The following is a 21,158-nucleotide window of genomic DNA, read 5'->3' on the forward strand; positions in this document are numbered from 1 at the left end:
AGTGGTATTAAACCTAATATCAAAATTGGAGGTATTTAGCTTGGTTCTTTACTTTATGCAGATAATGTTATATTCCTAAATAAATCTAGTACAGCTTAGATTCTTGGATTGAATAACTGCTATATAACAAATATTTATATGAAAATAAGCATGAAAAAAGACCAAATTTTGAAAATAGGCTGAATATAGAACTAACTGCATTTCTCAATGGAGAAATTTCTATATTTCTCAAAGACAGCCTATTGAAAAAGAAAAATGTTTCAGCTTTTTTTAAATGTAATTTCTGTGAAACAGTTTAAGCCTATGGTACATTGGTACCCTGGATGGGATAAGATATTTTTAAATTATGTTTTCTGCATTTTAATTTATTTTTATGTAATTTAGAAACTGCTCTAGTTCAGGCTTCCATTGCATTGATTTAATGATCTCACACTGAGTGAAATTCATATATCACCTAAATGTAGATTTTTCAAGCATTCCTCTTAAGGCCAGATTTGAACCTACATTTGTTTTATCTTGGAGAGCTGGCATGCTAACCACTTAGCCATTCAGGCTAACAAAGTGAAGATGGGAAATGGAATATGGAAATGTGCAATAAAATAAGCATATCTAATGTGCTTAATAAACTTATATGGAATAAGAGAAAAATTAGCTATTAATCTGAGAGTAACCAACAGCCATTAATACAGTAATTAATTCTTATTCTTCTGATTTCAGCTGCATCAAAATTCTCTCCAAACCCATTAAGTACTGCATGTTGAACTACAATATTGCTTGAATATAGTAAAAATATTGAGACAACCAGTATGTTATCCCATAACTGATTGAATGAACTTGGTTATATTGTAAATTAAAGATGCCAAGAAATTATATTCTTAGTTTCATCTATTATTCAAGTGTAATATACCTTTTGACTACTTGTATATTGGAATTATGACTTCTGCATTACTTCAAACCTTGGTATCACAAATTGCTGAGAAAGTTATTCTCACCAGACTCCAAGAATCAGTACGCAAGCTAAACATTCTTCCCGAGGAGCAGTTTGGGTTCTGTCAATTGCATAGCACCACACAGCAGATTTTCAGATTGGTGGAATATGTCACCATGGGATTTAACTGGCGTTAATGCACTGGGTCTGTTTTCCCTGACATAGCCAGTGCATTTGACAAAGTTTGGCATTAGCTTGCTATACAAAATGATAACATCCAGAATACCATTGGAAGTGGTTCATCTGATCAGATCATACCTCCATGATAGACGCATGCAAGTTAAGTTAAATGGCACAATTTCAACTCAAAAATGCATCATAGCTGGAGTCACACAAGGATCCCTACTGGCACTGACTCTCTTTTCCATATATATGTGATATCCTGCACAACCTTCTGTCATCTATCAAAGCCCTATATGCAGATGATACACTGATATTAACCAGATCTTTAAAACTGCACCACCTAGCAATCAAAAAACTGCAGGAAAATCTACTGCTAATCAAACAATACTTTGCCAAATGGCAACTTCAAATAAATCCCCAGAAGAGCATAGCCGTGCTATTCACCAGAAGATCAATGCTTCCTACTGGAGATGTCCTCTTGTTCATCACAAAAATTCCATGGCAAACCGAGATCAAATATCTTGGCGTATTGCTGGACAGAAAGTTGACCTTCAGCGCCCATATCAAAACTCTATGTCTAAAGATGTCAAAAATCATTGCACAGCTCAGCAGGAACAGCAAATTGAGCACCAGAATCAAGCTACTTATATACAAAATAATGATTCATCCTATATTCATATATGCCGGCTTGGAGTCATACTGCTGATACCAATATCCTAAAATTACAACATGCGCAAAATAAATGTCTCAGAATGATCCTCAACGCACCATGGTTCTTACGCACTGTGCAACTTCACCGGGACATAAATATTCCCTATATTTACATCTTCGTGCAGACTATAGCAACTAAGTTTTTCTCAAAAGCATCTGTGCATCCTAATAATCTAATTCAACTAGCGGCAAATTACGACGCAACAGACTACTCCAAGTACAAACGACCAAAAGCTATTTTAGACCAGAAATTGCTGGTCTAGTTGGCTGAATGTTAACATATCCACTTTCTAACCAAGCTGTGATTTAGATTTTGCCATAGGCCTGGATGCTTTGTGAATCTCATTAGGTGAGGATGAATTTCATTGCCTGGTGTCAGACTACAACCAGACTTATTGGGAGTTTCAGATACCTTGAAAAAGTTAGTTTGATCTCCAAGGTTTCCAAATACCTATTCCTTAGCTGACCCACTAGTTTGCAACACAATTCAAAAACCTATGCACAAATGCCATTTGATATTATACAAAAAGAGAGAGAGAGTGATCTCTTTTCTCCACAGATCAATATGCATTTTGAAGCTTCCTCCTCTTTCTGATTAGTTATGACCACTCTCAGTTGATGTGATGATAACAAAAGACTCATTACAATGGCATTTAACTTTATTTCATCCTTATGATATCACTCTGATACTTCATCATATATTACATTTGTTAATACTATATAACTTGATAGCCTGGTTGGCTGAATGGGTAATGTCACTAACAAGTTTTAATTTGTATTTAATTATAATATGGATGCTTGTGTAAGTTTTTATGTGATAGATGAATTTCATCTTAATGTGAGATCAGTTAAATGGTAATTGGAACCTAAAGTGACTTGAAAATGATCGGTATCTAGGGCAAGGTTTGTAGATTAACATGAACCTGATGTAGTAACAATTTGCTGTAGAGTTGTCATAAAAAAAAATAAAAAATGTTGGTGGTGCATATGCAGAACAGTTAATATTTATTTTTCATTCATATTTTTCATCTATTTACTTTCTTTTAAATTTTCACATTTCTTCTCATGAAAATAGCATTGGCTTACTCTTAGTTCAACAACTTCTTATTGTTAACACTGGCATTACTCGTAACTAATGGTTCGTGATTAAACTTCTTATCAAGAATACTGTGCTGGAAGCTAGCTTATCTAACCATCATGGATGTCCATAAGTCAGCATAATAGTATTAATGAAGCGATCCCATGAACTCATTTAAAACATAACAAATCCATTCCTGAAGGTTAAGTAGTCCCACAATCATTTGTGGAGAATAAGATGATTTTTGTTTTTGTATATATAGTGAGATAAATTTTTTAAAAGTAGCAGTGTTTACAAGTAAATTTTATGTGATTCTGACCCATAAAAGATTAAACTTATTGTAGTTTAGTACAGTACTGTGGGTAGGTGGGTTAATTTTTTTTTTTTTTTTGCAATTTTTTTACATGATCCAGAAACTGCTCTAGAGACCAAACACTGAATTTTTTTAAACCTCTAGTAAGCTGGGTGATGATTTCACAGTAGACACTGATCTGTCTTCCATCTGAACATCACAAACCTCCGTACCGAATTTGTACCCCCCCCCCAGCCTAATCAGCAGGTATCTATCTACTCAGCCAACAAGGCCATCATGTCATATAAAAATATTTGAGGGCTTCATTGTTATCGCATCCACCTGATATGGAAAGAATTGAATTTCCAAGATTAATTCTTTTTAATATATCAACCTCACACATGAGAGGCCTCAAAACCTATAACACCACAGTGCCATGTGAGCAATTACTATAGAAGTAATTATAAATGTTGCAATATTGAATATCAGTTAATGATATCATTAACTGATATCATCATTTAAAATTCATTATTTGGTATTTGTAGTAAAAATGCTGAGGAGAAGGTGAATATAAGAGAAGATACTTCTCAATTACTGCATTTATTAAAAAAAAAAAAAAAAACATAGGTAAGACTTAAGTTTATGTAGTATTTTTCTAACTGAAGAAATTTAGATGTTAGATATATAGCGGTTATGCCTTGAGTGTAAACTATGTGAAATGTCTAATTTAACACAAATCAAGAAACTATGTTTCTTGATTTGTGTTAAATGTCATAATTATGAAAAGGTATCTGTTTATAAGTTTACCTCTTGTTATTTCAAATCCTTAGTTTCTCCCTTTTTGCACAGACTAAGTGAATTTTCTGTTGTCTGCTACATGCAGTTGATATTTTGTTGTCATCAGACCTCCAGGGAGTTGCAGGACTCATTATTTAGGTCCTTACTCTTCACATCTTAAGTTGGTTTTCTCTTGCTGTTCCTCATACTGTGACAACAGATTGTCACTTTTCAAGCAAAAAAAACTTGCTTCTCAATCTCTTGCTCACATCCTCCTTACAACTTTTTGGATAATCTCTCTCTCTCTCTCTCTCTCTTCCTCCAGATAATCTGTATTAATTTGATATAAACCATTTTTATAGATCATACCTTTTGCCTCTTATTTATCAGCAGTCTCTTCAGATAGCATGAATGTCTTCATATTAACATTTCAGAGTCATGTTTTTCTAGACTTTTCCAAAATCTCATTGTGGCAAAACAGTTAGTGACAAAACAACACAGAATTCTAAATACATCTTTAGTCCTGTAAAATAGAACAGTAACTTCATTATTTTTGCATGTCGGTGTTCTTCTCATCATTATTATAATTTGTTACATTGCTTCTCTTAAGTGTCCAGAGTTGATAAGAGTGCATTTTTGGGCCTAAGTGATTCCATCCCCCAGCAAGGACAGATCAGCTAATTATACTGAGAAAAACAAAACATGCAATTAAGGCCCCAGTAATTTATACTGGTTTTCCCTTTCAGCACCGAATCTGTCCTCTAAGTTTTGGCATCATGTTATCACCCCTAGATTCTTCTTCCCCACTAATTAAATACATTGCATTTCTTCCATACTCAGATCTTTGTATTTAGCAGCATTGAATTAAGTTTCACTTAACTGCCCATATAAACAGCCTGTTCAAAGCCTCGTAGAGGACTACATTAGTTTCACTCTTCTTATTCTCCTTATCTTTGCATTATCTGCAAACAACTGTATATCCTCCATATAACTTCTCTCTCTCTCTGATTAGCATTAATATAAAAGTTATAGTAATGGCCTTAAAACAGAATCCAGTGCCAATGGAAGAAGTCAGCACCACTAGTTGCCTATTTCTTCCATGATTCTGAATCTCCATATATAACTTGCTAATAAATCTATCACATAGCTAGTCTGCTATCCTAATTTATTACTTATCTCAACCTGTCTTGGTTATATCAACCTGTTCTGTGCACTCCGTTTGTTTGCTAACCATGATTCTCCCTCAATAAATCCATGCTAACTCCTGTCTTGGATCGATCTTAGCTTTCTGCCCTTACCTTAACCACCATTCAGATACATAAACTAGTTGCTAATTTGAAACCTTTTATCAGCTTCTTTGTTAGTGGCACTATTTCATCCTTTGATTATTTTGGACTTTCATTATGCACATATAGAGTACCATTAAGTTTTTTCAAAAATTCCTTTTAAAATGTGAATAATATGTCATGTTTCTCAAACTTTGAATGAAATTGCTCTCATTTGCATAAAAGAGCATAATAAAATGTTCTTTTATACAATTTAAATGCTATTCATGTAAATTATTCAACTATATAACTTCCATAATAACTTGAACAAAAAAGAAAACTTGAACAGAAGTAGAGGAGATGAGAGATCTATGAGTGATGGTGGACAAGGACCTGAAATTCAGGGGCCACATTGCACAAGTTGTAAAGACATCACATCGAATAATGCGATTATTCGATGTGATTTCTGCAACCCTGACATTCAGAAATAGAGAAGTTATGATTCCATTGTATTAGGCCTTATATGGATTATTGTGCACAGATTTGGTCTCTGGATTTTCATGGTGACGAGGATATGTTGGAAAGGGTACAGAGAAGATTCATAAAGGTAGTCAATGGTCTTTGGAATGTGGAGTATGAGGACAGATTGAGAGAATGTAAGTTGAAGAGCCTCGTTCATAGGAGGAAGAGGGGGATGTGATTGAGACATAAGCTGGTCAGGGGTTGTTATCAGGTAGACATGGAAGAGATTTTTCATAGAATGTGAGAGGGGAGTAGAACAAGAGGCTATTGCTGGAAACTGTATAAGGAGGGTGTGAGTAAAGGAGTGAGAAGCAGGTTCTTTGCATGGAAGGCGGTTGGTGAGTGGAATGCATTGCCTGAGTGTGTTGTGGATGTGGACACATTGAATCAGTTTAAGATGCAGTTGGACGAGCATTGTATGCAATAGTGAGTATCTCCCACAATGAATCTCTGACTCCATGGAAGTCAAATGTTAATAATAGTATAGGTATTTATCGTGGAGATTTTTTTTTTTTGTAAAGATTATTATGGAATATTCCATTCTAAAATAAGATTCCATCTCATTATATATATTTGGTTTATTAGATAGTTCTGAGTTAAACTAACATTGTGTAAAAACATGAGGAAATAGGTTTTATGTTACTTATAGTGGCATAACATTTACAGTACCATAAACTCGTTTTATTTTTTAAAAAAAAAATTGTTTTCCCTTCCTTCATTATTATTATTTTTTTTTTATTATTCCACATCACTTGTAGTGGTTACAAGGCTAAATTTCAGGTTAAGACTACAGTTTATTATTTATGCTTTCCTTTAATTGTTGTTCATCTTTATATAGGGCCTCTTTATTTGCCATCATTTGAATGTGATAAATACCCAAGGAACTCTTAATAAAGCTACTTTATTCATTTGTTATTCACTTTGCAGGTGAGAAATAACTTTATTCTCTTTAATACTACCTTAAATACATTAATTCCAATACGATTATCTTCATTTATTATTCTGAATAATTGTGAATAAATCTTAAATATTTATTTTACAATAAAATGAGATATTTTTACATTTTTTTCTGAATTATAAAAATAATTGGAATTTTTATTAATAATTGGGAGAGGAAATGCATTTCAAAAGTTCAAAACTCTTCATAAGGAGAATTTTTTTTTTTTTTTTCGTGTATACCTTTCACTGAATCTTGCTAGGATCCATTTCTAATTAGACAATACTACTCTACTGCAACTCATATCTGCTTTATTAATGGTGGTAGTAGGAACAAATGACCTGACTGGGAATCAGGAGAGTGTAAGACTGGATATCAAGAAGTTGTTGAGAAAAATAAAAGATAGTGTGATAGGAAAGGTAGTCAGAGTGTTGCTTAGATATGACAGCGATATGAGATGGAGAGCAAGAATTATAAATGATATATTAGCAGAAATACATGGAGAAGAGAAGTGCAGTTTGTGAGTGTGTGTGTGGTATAAGTTTGAAGGATGGAATTGTATAAGAGTGATGGAATGCATTTTAATGGTTTTGGTGTAAGTCATTTGGAGAGGCTGCTGCTGAAAGCAAAGTAATGAGCGCAGAGAATGAATCTGAGCAAGTAAGAAGCAATGTGGAAGAGTAAGGAAAGAGGGATTGAAATGGTGCTTATGAATGGAGAAGTGGATAGCATGAGTGTAGAGAATGAGAGAACAAGTGTGCAAGACAAACAGGATAATGGGGACTCGGGGGTTGATGGAGTAGCACAGTGTGAGAAAGGTCGATGCTCAACGATGAAGTGAAAGTATGAGTAGACAAGATAGAAATGAGATGTGGGGGAGGGGACAGTTGGGTTTGAAGAGGATACCGTGATAAGTAATGATAGAGAAAAATGCCTCGAGGAAGGCATGGGGAATTGCTAATGAGTGGTATAAGTGAAACTTGTTATAGATCAAGAAATGAACTATTATGTTTGTATATGAATGCTAGAGATATCAGAATCAAGGGGAGGGAATGAAATTGTTACACTGATTGGGGGTGCAGGAAGGGGAGTGCTGTCAATGATAGAAAAGGAGTTATGCCTATGCAGTGGTTTTGAGACAGTATGATGTGAGATAGAGGTGAATAAAATATTTGGTCGAATGTGCTATAGACCTGATAATGTGGAATGTAATGTGTAACCTTAAATATATAATCAAATTAGTCACAAATGGGAAAAGGGTGATCATTATGGATGATTTTAATTACAGCAATATAGATGGGAATGAGAAGATAGCATCTGGATGTAAATTAAATGAATTTCTTGAGTTTTTGAGGGCATGCAATGGTTGAGGGTCTCAGATCTGATCAACTCATCAGAGGATTGCATTATATATGAGGTGTGAAATCTGCCCCCAGTTGGTGAGAATAACCATGAAGAGATTACCTAGGTGGTTGAAAGCTGTGTGAGGAAAGGATATATTTGAAATTACAAGGCTAGTGATCATGAAAAGCTCCGGGGACATCTTGCAGCTTTTGTATGGGATTAGGCATTGATAAGGAGATCAGTCTACTTGGGTAAGCTATGAATTATCTAATAGAAGCAATGTCTGAATGTATTCCATTTAGACATTGGAATACATTTAGATGGTCAAGTGTCTGAAGGTTATTAACCTTCAGACACTTGACCGATGCGGAATGGATGAATGTAGAGATTAAACATGCAATAGAAGAAGAAGGCATTATTTAGGCAACATTAATAATCAGTTCTATAAAGAGTACAGAGAATAGGCAAGGAGGGTGACTCAGTTGTTAAAAGTAGGAAAGGTGCCGCATGAGCAACTGTTAGCTTATGACCCAAAAAAAGAACCTCAGGAGTTATTTTGACACGTAGCCAGTAGAAAAACAGAGCGATCACGGGAGGATGATGTTGAAGAAAATGGTAAAAGGATAACTGTTGCAGATGATATAGTTAAGATATTGAATGAACAGTTCCTAAAGGTATTTCATCCTTGTGGATGTAACATTCATACAGAGTTTGAGAGCAATGGAAGTGGAATAGGAGAGACTGATTTTGTATAAACAAATGAGCAAACTTGATCTTAATAAGGCAGTGAAATTAGATGATATCACCATGTGTTTTGAAGGAATGAGCCCAGAAGTTGACATCTGCCATGTCATGCTTATTTAATGAGTCTTACATAGGGATCCCAATTTTTGAAAACAAAAAACCTGGACACAATCAATTTTGTAGAATTAAGGGTTAAGAGAAATAAATTTTATTCATTAACATTATGTATATGCTATGTAAACAGTTCAAAACTAGGTTATATCACATACCCTGTAGCGATATAAAAACAATTTAGCGCCTGACATGTGAAGCTTTGTTTGCATAGCATACGATATCCGATGGTCCAAAATATTTTTCATTGGTTGAAAGAAAATGAACTATCATGGCGCATTAATATTCAAAAACATGTCGACCAATGAGAAACATTTCGGACCATCGGATATCGTACGCTATGCGAACTAAGCTTGAGACAAAAGATTGCTAAAAATTTACGGCCGACCAGACGAACGAAATAGATGCCGTGGTTGCGATTAGTTAAACATACAGTTGGGCGACTGTCTCCCTCATTCTGACATTCTTTTCTCCTGCTGAATGAAATGTATGGAACTAAATTTGTTTTCCCAAAATTCTAACATTCTGGTAATTCACCGAACTACAAAATAAATATGTCTCTGCTTTTTGTTTTGTAAACATACATTTTTAAAAGCACCCAAAAATATTACGACTTTTACTTATTCTTATGAGAAATGTTAATATTGTTATATTCTAAAAAATCCGGGACATTTAGCGTCCCGAACTAAACATATCGGGACGCTGGGACAGAAGTAATAAAACCGGGACGTATGAGATCCCTAGTCTTACATGAGATTAAGTTCCTAAGAAGTGGAAGGAAGGAAAGATTGTTCTGCTTCATAAGAGAGGTGACAGAATTTGAGCTTCAAATTATAGGCTAATCTACATGTCATTTGTTGTGGTTAAATTGCTGAAGTTAGTGAGAACCATTATCCAGAATTGGGTTGACAACAGTAGTATTCCCTTTGATGGACAGCACGGATTTGCTAAAGGAAGGTCATGTTTCAGTAATTGCTTATTGCAATAAAATGACAGGTGCATTGAACAAGAAAGAAGGATGCACTTTGTAAATTTTACAAAGGCTTTTTATATATTGCTATATGATAAGTTGATAGTTAAACTAAAACGAATAGAGTTGGATATTAGATTAGTGCATTGGATTAGAGATTGACTCTGATATGCATCAACAAGTTGAATATGGGGGGGAGCAATATCCCAAAAGAGGAAAGTCACTAATGGTGTGCTTTAAAAGTTTGTTTTAGGGCCATTGCTGTTTTAACCTGTATGCTAATGATATTGATTAAAGTTTGTATGGGGATATTTAGTTGTTTACAGGTGATGGAAAATTGGGAAGAATTATGGGAGTAGCGCAGATGGTCTGGCTGAAAAGAGAACTTGAATCTGAGTGAATGGGCATAGGAGTAGGGTTGTTGGTTCAGTGTTGTAGTGTGTAAGGTTTAAAATATACACTTGATGGAGGTGGAGGAGATAAGAGATCTGGTTATCATTGTGGATTTAGAGGACACAATTTCTAAAATTGTGAGGCAACACAAATTTTGGCAGTGATGCAGTAGACTTATACAATGAAACCAGATGAGATTTTGGTTTCCTTGTATAAGGGCCTTGATTAGACCATATGTGGACTACTATGCACAGATTTGATCATCTGATTTTCGTAAGGATGACAGGATGGTATTGGAAAGGGTCCTGAGACAATTGACTGAAGTGGTTTCTGGGCTCTGGAATGTAGAGTATTAAAGGTTGAGAAGTTCCAATTTACAGTCTAATGGACAGGAGTAGGAGCAGAGGTAATAGAAATATAATTTGGTAAGGGGTTCTTATTAAATTAATGTTGAAGAGATTTTCCATAGAATGTTAGGAAGAGGGTGTGAGCAAAGGAGTGAAAAGCTGGTTTTTTGTGTGGGGAGTGATGATTGATTGGAATGCATTGCCTGAGAATGTGGTGTCTGCAGAGAATGTGAATGTCTTTAAGGGCACAGTAGGATGATCTGTGTGTATGATATTGGGGACCTCCCATTATGAGTATTTGACTCCATGGAAGTCTAGGGATAATAATAATAATCCCTTTCTCATTGACTATTATGTTAAGCTATTGTTTTATGTTTATAATCTTACTGAAAATGTTTACAACACACTCAGTGTTGTAAACTTTAATATTTTTGCTATCATCATATTCCTGATATGCATCCTCAAGATTGTATACCATAATTAAATTTGCATTATTACCAACTTCCTATCAACAGTTTAATACCAAATTCATTTGTGATTTGTTAGACCTCTGTTGTATAATTTTATCTTTCAGCTATTCTAGCAGAAAACACCTGTTTTGCTGTCCTTTCTTCTGTCATGAATATAACACTTTAGATTAGCTCTGGTACACTCTTGAATGTTAACAGTATCAAGTTTCTGTCTTTCTAATATTTTTATTTTTAATATAATGCTGCAATCGATGCCATCCACTCACTTCCCTTATCTTTGATCAACTGTTTCTTCCATTCTTTTATCCCTCCCCTCTCCCAGAGCTGTAACTTAAAACTTGTCTGAAGAAGTCAAGGGTTCGAATCCCGCCATGGGCATGGATGTTTGTGATTGTCTCTGGAAAAACTAGTGGTGGTGGTCAGCGGTAGATGGCACTGGTGTGGTTGTGGTTAGTTGTAGTTGGTCGATTGAGTGGTGGAGAGAGAGCTGTAGAGCAGGTGCCCTCCCTCGATGAGTCTATGGACTCCCTGGAGGTGTCAAATAATAATAAAATAATAATAATAATAAAAAAGTCTCGTACACTTCCTAGTCTAGTGTTTTTGGCTATTTTATCTTTTCTTCCATATAAATTTATTCAGCTGGCTCCCTGCCATACCAGCTTTGCTTATACTATTGTCTGTTTCCATCTTCAGTTTGCCATCTTTCATAAAATTGTGCGCCTAAATAACTTTTTGTGTGCTCTTTGAAAATGCAGTTGGTTTCTATGTTCCTGCCTATTTTCATAGTTTTTTTATTTTGCTACTGATTTTCATGTCAAATTATTAAGTTTTCTGATCTAAAAAAACTTAAATACATATACATATTATTTCTGGAAAATTTCCCATGTTACTCCTCTAAATTAATATTAATTTTTATGGCTATTTTGCCTATTTTTCTTTAGGAATATCCCTTTTATGATGTCATTGGCTTTTTACTCAATTTTTAGGGCATTACTGATGTTTTAAAGACCTAGATACAGGAAGAATATAAAGAAGGAATAATTTTGGACCTACCTTTGTAGGATGTTCCTGATTGACACGGCTAACTGCGCAGACTATTAAACTCATTATTTATTTTAAAATGTGATCTAAATACCAGAAGCTGTCTACAGAACTGCTAAAAACCACTGAAACATATTCAAGCATGTAGTAATAATCTTCACACTAATGTGATACTGTATTTCAGTGAAGAATTTCTTCATGAATATTATGTCTTTTAAAAATGCTACACTAATAAATTTTTAACATAATATATGCTCTTATTAATGAACCTCATTATTATGACAGTAACCAAAAATTAGGTTACTGTCAATTTTGAGGCATGTACATTTGTTACACTGAAGTATATAAATTTACTTTTACGTTTGGTAATTTTAAGATCATTATTCCTAAACCTTTTTAATTTCATAACATTGTGTGTTAGCATGGTCTTCTAAAGCCTCTGGGTTCATTTAGGTTTTTAAGTGTCATTAGTAATTTTGTTTTGTGTGCATGTGTGGTTACCACCCACGAAAGGTTATTACTAAACCTATAGTACATTTGCACCGTGGGTGGGCTAAGGGTTTTTTTTTTTTTTTTTGTCAGTTTTATATATTTTTTTAATTTACTTATACATAGTTCAGAAACTCTGCTCTAGATACCAAACATGGAATTTTTTCAACCACTTCAGGTTTCCAATAAGCAGGACAGTGGTCTCAACCAGGTGATTAAATTTATCTTCCACTTAAAGACAATCGCAAACGTTCATGGTGCGATTCGAATCCCCGACCTGTTGGTTGGAGAGTGGGTACGCTAACCACTCGGCCAACCAGATATGATTTTGCAAAATAAACTGTACCCTCCCACAGGGATTATTAATTGGATTAAAAATATGATACGTCCTATTACTGAACCTTGTTGAAACTCCATATGCAGTGAGCCCTGAATTTTATGTGTGTGTAGCTGGAAATAGATTTGCTGGTCAGATAATTTTGAAGGGTCAGTATAGTTACATATTGCTGTGCCAGAGGTCAGTTGACATGAACCCATCCTGGATTGGTTAATTGAAGGTTGAATAATTGAGAAAGAACCATACAGCTGATTTATTATACCAAACTAAAAGTTGCAACAAAAGCCCTGTAGGTATAGTGCTATGCTAAAAGAAATTCGCCATAGCAAACTATCAACATTAAGAAGCCATTCTTGTGGTCCCTTCAAGTTTGCTAAAGTGGGAGTCAACTGTATTATCATTTCAGTAAGATTATGGTGCTACAACCGTGTTAGGAATCTCTCTCGGATCTCATGTCTGAGGACTTGTGACCTTCCTTACATCCTCGTATTAAGTTTGCCATGGAGATTGAAAAAGACAAGTTATCCTTTTTAGACATCCTCCTCATCCATTCACCTTCAAGTATTCTAACAAGAACAGTTTACAGAAAACCCACTTTCACTGAACGTTATATTCTCAAACAATCTGCTCATCATCCTTATCAAAAAACAGGAATCATAAAATGTTTAATCTGACGAGCTAGAAATAATTGTTCAACTCCTCATGAATTACAGAAAGAACTTTCAACTATCAAACATCACATGAAATTAAATGGCTTTTCCGAAAAAAGTACACAACATCTGTTTGATTCCTACAATTCAATCCAGAACAACAAAGAATCAATACGTAGAGTTCCAATTCCATATATTTCTGGGATTTCAGAACCAATTTCAAGAATTCTGAAGAAATATGATTTAATAGCCACTTATATACTTATTTCCCCTCTTCTGAAGATAAATGCTCAGTTATGTCTCTGCCTGGTGTGTTTCAAGTTCCTTGTAACTGCAATCTGTCCTACTTTGGACAAACGGGACGCTGTATAGAAAAAAAAAATTCAAGAACATCAATCATACGTTCTGCACAATAAATCCGATAAGTCTGGATTGGCTTAGCATGGGATAGAGACAAGCCACAACATCCTCTGGTCTAAGACTCGCCTTCTACGCAGATGGTGCTATAAATTCAAACGCCTATTCAAAGAGAGTGCTGAGGCCTTACTTCAATGCCCTAACTTGAATCGAAATGACTATATCCTTATCAAAAATATGGGAAAGTTTAATCCGGATAACACATTAATTTTTTTTTTTAAATTGAGGCTTAATTCCTACATTAGTCTAATGTTATTTATAAATTAAGATTATTATATGAAATTGTGAATTAATACCTATAATTGTCATCACTGATGAAATTTTTCCTCTCTTTAATGCTTAGCAATGTAACATCATGTGGCTCGTTCTACTTTCGAATGATCAATTGTTGGTATTCCACCTTGTTAAAAACTGTTCCTAATTTCCACTGAAGATAATCTGTTTCAGACTGTAATATTTGGCAAATATTAAAAATTCTTGTGTTAACGTGTCTATAATTCCTAATATGATACTTAGTACTTTATTGCATCCCCCTTAGCTTTTTTACGACTGTTCGTAAACAGTTGGGCATATTATTTACTAATGGTTCAATCTTGTTTTTTATCAAAACATGCCCATTTGACCTGCACTCTAGAAACAAGATCATTTTTGTTTCTTCATAATTCCCCACAAATTCGCAATGAGATTTAAATCTGGTGATGTTGCCAGCCAAGGAATTACATTGATTTGTATTTCTTTGAGCCATCTAATAGTGATCTTGGAAGTGTGACAAGAGCCGAATCTTTTGAATGTTTTCAAATAACAGTTTTCTTATAATTTATATTACATTTTTGTGTGTTTACATGATTATATAATCTACAAAGTATGTAGATTTTAGATTATGCTAATTTGTATTTGGTAATGATTATTTTATATGCAATAAATCTTTCACACTTTTTTTTTTTTTTTTTTTTTTTTCCCCCGGAGGTGTATATATAGATCAAATTATTAAAATATGGAAAACGATAAAATAAGGTATCCAGTTAGCCAGGATTGTTATCAATACAATGCTGTATTAGATGATCAGATTATATTAGAAGACAATAAAGATTAACTTGAAAAATAAGTTTATGAATTAAACAAAATAAGGCCACCAATACAATTTAAAAATTTCACAAAAGAATACAAAAGTCATGGCATTTAAAGGTCAAGATCATGGTGAGTCAAAAATAATCATAGAAAATTGAATAAGTGATAGTTTAATTAAGCTACATAATAACATCTAAAAGATAAAGATATAGATAAAACAAAGAAATTCAAAAAAATTTGTGGAACAATTAAGAGGACATTAAAAAAAACAAGATGAGAAACAAATTTTATAAAGTAAGGGTCAATCCCACTCTATTATATAGTTCAGAAATATGGACTGTTAAAAAGAAAGATGAAAGTACAAGCATCAGTAATGAGATTTTTAAGAATTGAAGGATACACAGAATTGGACCATATAAAAATTGAAGACATCTGACAATATAAATGAATAGATCAAGGAATATAGAGAGAGAAAAATGGAAAGAGCATTTATTTAGGAAGGAAAGATATTGGCTAAAAGGAGGGAGGAAGACCAATAAAGCCAGAGCTGGCAAATGCCTAATCCTTGAGAAGGAGAAGAGGAAACCCATTATAATTTCTTAAAAGAATTTCAAACACTTCGTATAGGCTGATGATATGCTATCTAGAATTGGAAATTAACTAGAGAGAATTAAGTATCAATTACTGAGTGAAACACAATCAGTCATTTTAAAGTAGATTTAGAATGAGGCACTGATTATGCATAATAACTTATGTTTTTAATCACTTGGCAGAGTCAACTTCCATTCTTTTCATTGCATTAACGAATATTTTAATTTTTATATTTTGTCTCTTGTTCAACTTTCTAGAAAGGGTTCTTGATGGAAGATTGAGGAAGGAGGTAGAGATTGCAAAGGAACAATTTGGCTTCATGCCTGATAGATCAACAACAGATGCTATCTTTGGGTTACGGCAGATGATGGAAAAGTTTCGAGAGAAACAACGGGAGCTACATCTGGCATTTATTGATCTGGAGAAAGCATATGATAGAGTGCCAAGGCAAGAAGTCTGGAGGTGCCTGAGGGGGAAGAAGGTTCCGGAGAAATATGTCAGGTTGGTGCGGGAGGTTACAGAAATGTGAAGGCAAGTGTTTGGACCTGTCTGGAACAGACAGAAAGTTTTCAAGTAACAGTTGGCCTGCATCAAGGGTCAGCATTAAGTCTGTTTCTGTTTAATATTGTGATAGAGCCTTGGACAATGTTGTATGCAGATTCAAGAGAAGAAGCAGGAACTAAACTGGAAAGATGGAGAAAAGTACTGGAAGAGAGAGGTATGAGACTGGGCAGAAGTAAGACAAAGTATATGTGTTGTGCAGTGGCCAGGAGACAGATCTAGAGCTGGAAGGAAATGTCATCAGGAAGGTGAGGGACTTTAGATACTTAGGTCCACCAGTGGAAGAAGATGGAGGAGCTGAGAAGGAAGTGGGATGCAGGATATAAGCAGGTTGGAGGAACTGGAGGGAGATGGCTGGAGTGTTATGCTATAAGAGGGTGCAGATCAATCTGAAAGGCAAAATCTGTAGGTCATTAGTGAGGCCAGCTATGACAGTATGCTATAGAAACTGTGGCCCTGAGGAAAAATAACATCAGCAGGATGGAGGTAGCAGAGATGAGAATGCTTAGGTGGATGTGCAGTGTGACCAGAAAGGATTGTCTGAGAAATGACCATGTGAGGGGAACAGTGAAAGTTATGAACTTAGGAGCAAAGATACAGGAGGCAAGGTTGAGATGGTTTGGTCATGTGATGAGGAGGGAGGACGAATATGTGGGAAGAAGGGTCGTGCAGATGGATGTGCAAGGGAGGAGGAAGCGTGGGCAGCCAAAGAAGAGATGGGGGGGAGCTGGTAGAAGAGGACTTGAGAATGAAGAGCTTGGATGTGGAGGAGACTCATCAACAGTGACCCCACTTAAGTGGGAGAAGCTGGAGAAGAAGTCTCTTGTTCAACTTTTTGTTACATTTGGCAAATTGTTCAAATTCACATTATTAGATCAATTAATGAAACAGTCTTGTTTTTATGAAAGTGTGTGTTATATTCATATTTCAAGATTAGGTACAGATTAGATTGGATAAAACTTTCTCTTAAGCAATATAATAATATTGGTTTATATAATTTTTTTAACTAAACCTTTTTTTTTCTCTTAGGATTGTTTCATTGATTCTAATGGAGAAATGACTACTTACAAAATCCAGGAATCAAATATTTCTGTGAAAAGTAAGTTAAGGGTTAATGTAATCTCCAAAGACAATGTCATTTAATTGTAATAATTATATTTCAATGTAGCTGAATTAAAATTATTTTAGCTCATGTTCTAGAGACCATTTGTGTATGAGAGAAGAGATACTGCTTTGAACAGTATCAGTGAAATTAATGATATGAGTTTATCAAAAATAATAGTAATTCAAAGTTTGTAACATAGTTGGACAGTTTGAAATACTTTGCAAAGTTGCTTTATCGCATATCTTATCTGTTAGCTGTAAAAAGCTTAATGGAAAGGGTGTAGAGATTAAATGCTGCATGTGCATGTACACATACAATGTGAATTTTTCTAATAAAATGCAATATGTGAGAATTTTTATTGCTTGATAAGTTATCAAAACCAAAGATTCCTTCACCTTTTTGGGGTTTTCTTCTGCCCATTCCTTCCCCACTCTTTTTGCAGTTCTGATTTTTCATTTCCATAAAGCACTGAACTTACAACCACGCTATTAACCTTTTTCATCATACAAATCCTATAATAATAATAAAGTTAGTATAATAATTATACATATAAGATACATTACTATACTTGTAGAAATTCATTTGCTGTATTAATTTTTGCAAGTTTTCTTCTCTCTCAGAAGTCAATACAGTATTATCTGTGTAATAAAGATCATTCATATTTCTTTCTCCTGTTTTTACTCTCTCTAGTTTTTTCAAAAATTTCTTCCTTATACTGGCGACACAAAAACATGGAAGCAATAGATGTGACCTATAATTCCACATTTTCTGATCCTCCAAATGACGACTTAAGCTCACTGAATTATTTTGAAAAATTTATTGATAACAGTATCACAGAAAATTTAGTTGACCAAACCAATTTGTATTCCACACAAAAAACAGGAAAGTCTAACAACACATCTGTGATTGAAATATGCAAATTTATTGGTATGCATATTTTGGCTGGAGTTGTTAAGATGCCAAAATACAGAATGTACTGGGTGATTCTACACGTTATGAGCCTATTGCAGGAAGTATGACATGCGATCGATTTTACAAATTGAGAAACTATTTGCATACAAACATGATTTCAAGAGAGCATAAGGACTATGATAAACTCTTCAAAATTAGGCCATTAGTGGAATCTCTGAGAAAAAATTTTCTGAAAATTGAGCCAGAGGAATATAACTCAGTTGACGAAATAATGATACCGCTCAAATCTCATACATCTAAGATACAGTATGTAAAGAGCAAGCCACACCACTGGGGAATAAAAGTATTTGCACGGGCTGGAGTAAGTAGGATAGTGTATGATTTTGAAATTTATGTGGGCAAGGGTACAAAAGTGAAAGATGGTCCCTTAGGTATAAGTGGCAATGTGGTCATGAGGCTAGTTGAGGATTTGCCTAAACATAGGAACCATAAGCTATTTGTTGATAATTGGTTCACTTCATTTAACCTGGGTGTAGAACTGAAAAAGTTGGGCATATATATGGTGGGAACTGTCAGGAAAAACTGATCGGCAGGCTGCTCTTTGCAGACAGATGCTTATTTGAAGAAGAGTGGTCGAGGCTCATATGATTATAGAGTAGAGACCAATGAAAATATCATGCTACTGAAATGGCTCGACAATAAGGCAGTTCACCTTATCTCCACTTATAAAAATCAAGAGCCCGTCGAAAATGTCAGACGATGGTCTGTTGCTGCTAAACAACATGTGAATATCCCTCGTCCATCAATAGTCAAAGAATACAACACTTTTATGGGAGGTGTTGATCTGCATGACATGCTTGTTCAGCTATATCGCACCATCATTAAGGGTCGTCGCTTCTACTTGAGGATCTTATTTCATTTGATCAACATGTCATGTGTCAATGCATGGCTCTTGTATAGAAGACACTGTGATCAGCAGAACAAAAAACACCAACCACTGCTTGATTTTGTGTGTGATATTGCTGCTGGTCTTCTAAAAAGGGGAACGAATGAACCAAGAAAAAGAGGGCACCCATCTGACTCGTCAGAGCCAGGACCATCGAAGAAGAAGAGGGTAGAAAAAGCACCGCATCCTGTTGCTGATGTACGCTATGATGGTGTGGGTCACTGGCCAGAGTACCTCCCTGACAAGTCAAGATGCAAACTGTGTATCAAGAGTTACAGCAGAATGAAGTGTGGAAAATGTAATGTTTCACTCTGGCTGAACAAAGAGAAAAACTGTTTCAAGGAATTCCATATAAAATGACTTGAAAGTCACAACACCAATATAGCAAACGTTTATAGGTTACGACTATTATTGAATTGAATATCTCTACTTTTTTTTTGTATACTTAAAATGTATACAAAATTACTAATGTGAAATAAATATAAAGTGGAAACTTCCTTATTTAGATATCATTATATTCAAAATAAATGCATTTAGATGTACACTGGAACAATAAAAAGGAATTTATAAGAAAGACGAAGACTTTTTACATTGCTTTCCACATACACATCACAATGTCCTAATGATGCCAATTGGAATCATTTCAGAATTCCTATCCTGAAATGTATTTTTCATAAAAATACTTGATAATCTCACTTTTTAAGACCTAAAGACAAAATAAATAGAAAGAAAAAAATTTTTCACTTGGAAAAAAATTCAGGTCAGAAAGGGTTAAAAACGAGGATATTAGGAAAGAACTTGACATTGTCAGCATCCAGGAATGCGTTAGCAGAGCTAATCTCAGGTAGTATGGTCACTTAAACAGAATGGGCAAGGAAAGATTAGCAAAACAAGTTTTCTCTGCCAGGTTAGCAGGAAAAAGACCCAGAGGAAGATCAAGATATAGGTGGATTGATATGGTAAAAAGTGCCTTAGAAGATAGAAATATAAGATCTGATAATGCTGGAGTCTTAACAAGTAACAGACTGATTTGGAGGAAAATTGTAGATAGGAGGTTAGTAATGATGTAAATTTTTCATGTAGTACTATCATATCCTGTACACCTCTTGAGGGTAAATGTCAGGAATTTGATGATGATAAAATGCCACATTCACTTTTGAGAACAATCCTCGTTTCTTTTTATTAATTTCAAATGTTTTGTATTTGTATAGCCTCATGTAAACATTTCAGTAATGATGAAATTCTTCTCATTAAAATTAAATGAATTCAATTATCAATAATTAAAAACAAATTAAGCATTAAATTTACAAAAGTTTAAATGATTAAAAGATCACTGGAAATTTTATTGATTAAAAGATCAATTTTATTGCACATAAGAGTTTTTATCATGTCAAGATAAAGGTGAAAATTTTTTTTCTAATCACGAAATAGTCCACTGGTATTCTATACAATAACACATTTCACAGTGAAAACACAGAATTAGTTTAATGCTAATTAAATAAAGACAATAAACACAGGATGAATGAATAACTCATTCCATCTTTTTAGTGTACACATATTAAGTTTTAACATGCTCTGGAATAAGCAAACCCTGGAATTTCAGACTGTGTTCAAACCAATGTTAACTTATAGATCTAACAGCTGTGATAAAAAATACAACAGTTGATTAATCAACTGTGGATGACTGAAGATGACAGATATGAGAAAGTTGTCAGACAAATTAGGATACTGAACAGATGGGATCAATGGCAGAATCATTAAAAATGGAGATATTAAGTAAAGAAGGAACTTGGCATTGTTATCAGTAAAGAATGAGTGAGCAGAACCAATATCTCAGGTTGTTTGGTCAACTTGAATATAATGGGAAAGGGAAGGTTAGTAAAAACAGGATGTCCGACATCAGGATGAGAGGGGAAAAGACCCATAACACGACCAAAATCTAGGTGGACTGATGCAAGTCAGAAGCACC

At 34.5% G+C, this 21,158-nt stretch overlaps 1 protein-coding gene across 1 annotated transcript in view; it reads left to right on the plus strand.

Annotated features, from left to right (window-relative positions):
• Dp (transcription factor Dp) overlaps positions 1 to 21,158 on the plus strand; it is a 230,932-nt gene that overhangs the window by 12,035 nt on the left and 197,739 nt on the right. The window contains exons 2-3 of the mRNA XM_090414181.1: positions 6,595 to 6,683; positions 17,256 to 17,325. Of these exons, the coding sequence (XP_090270307.1) occupies positions 17,283 to 17,325 (43 nt within the window). The 5' untranslated portion in view covers positions 6,595 to 6,683; positions 17,256 to 17,282. The remainder of the gene's footprint in view (positions 1 to 6,594; positions 6,684 to 17,255; positions 17,326 to 21,158) is intronic.

Source organism: Typopeltis vanoorti, chromosome 24 (assembly GCF_054136105.1).
Source record: "Typopeltis vanoorti isolate ZY-2024b chromosome 24, IOZ_Tvanoo_1.0, whole genome shotgun sequence".
In the NCBI taxonomy this organism is placed as follows: Eukaryota; Metazoa; Arthropoda; class Arachnida; order Uropygi; family Thelyphonidae; genus Typopeltis; species Typopeltis vanoorti.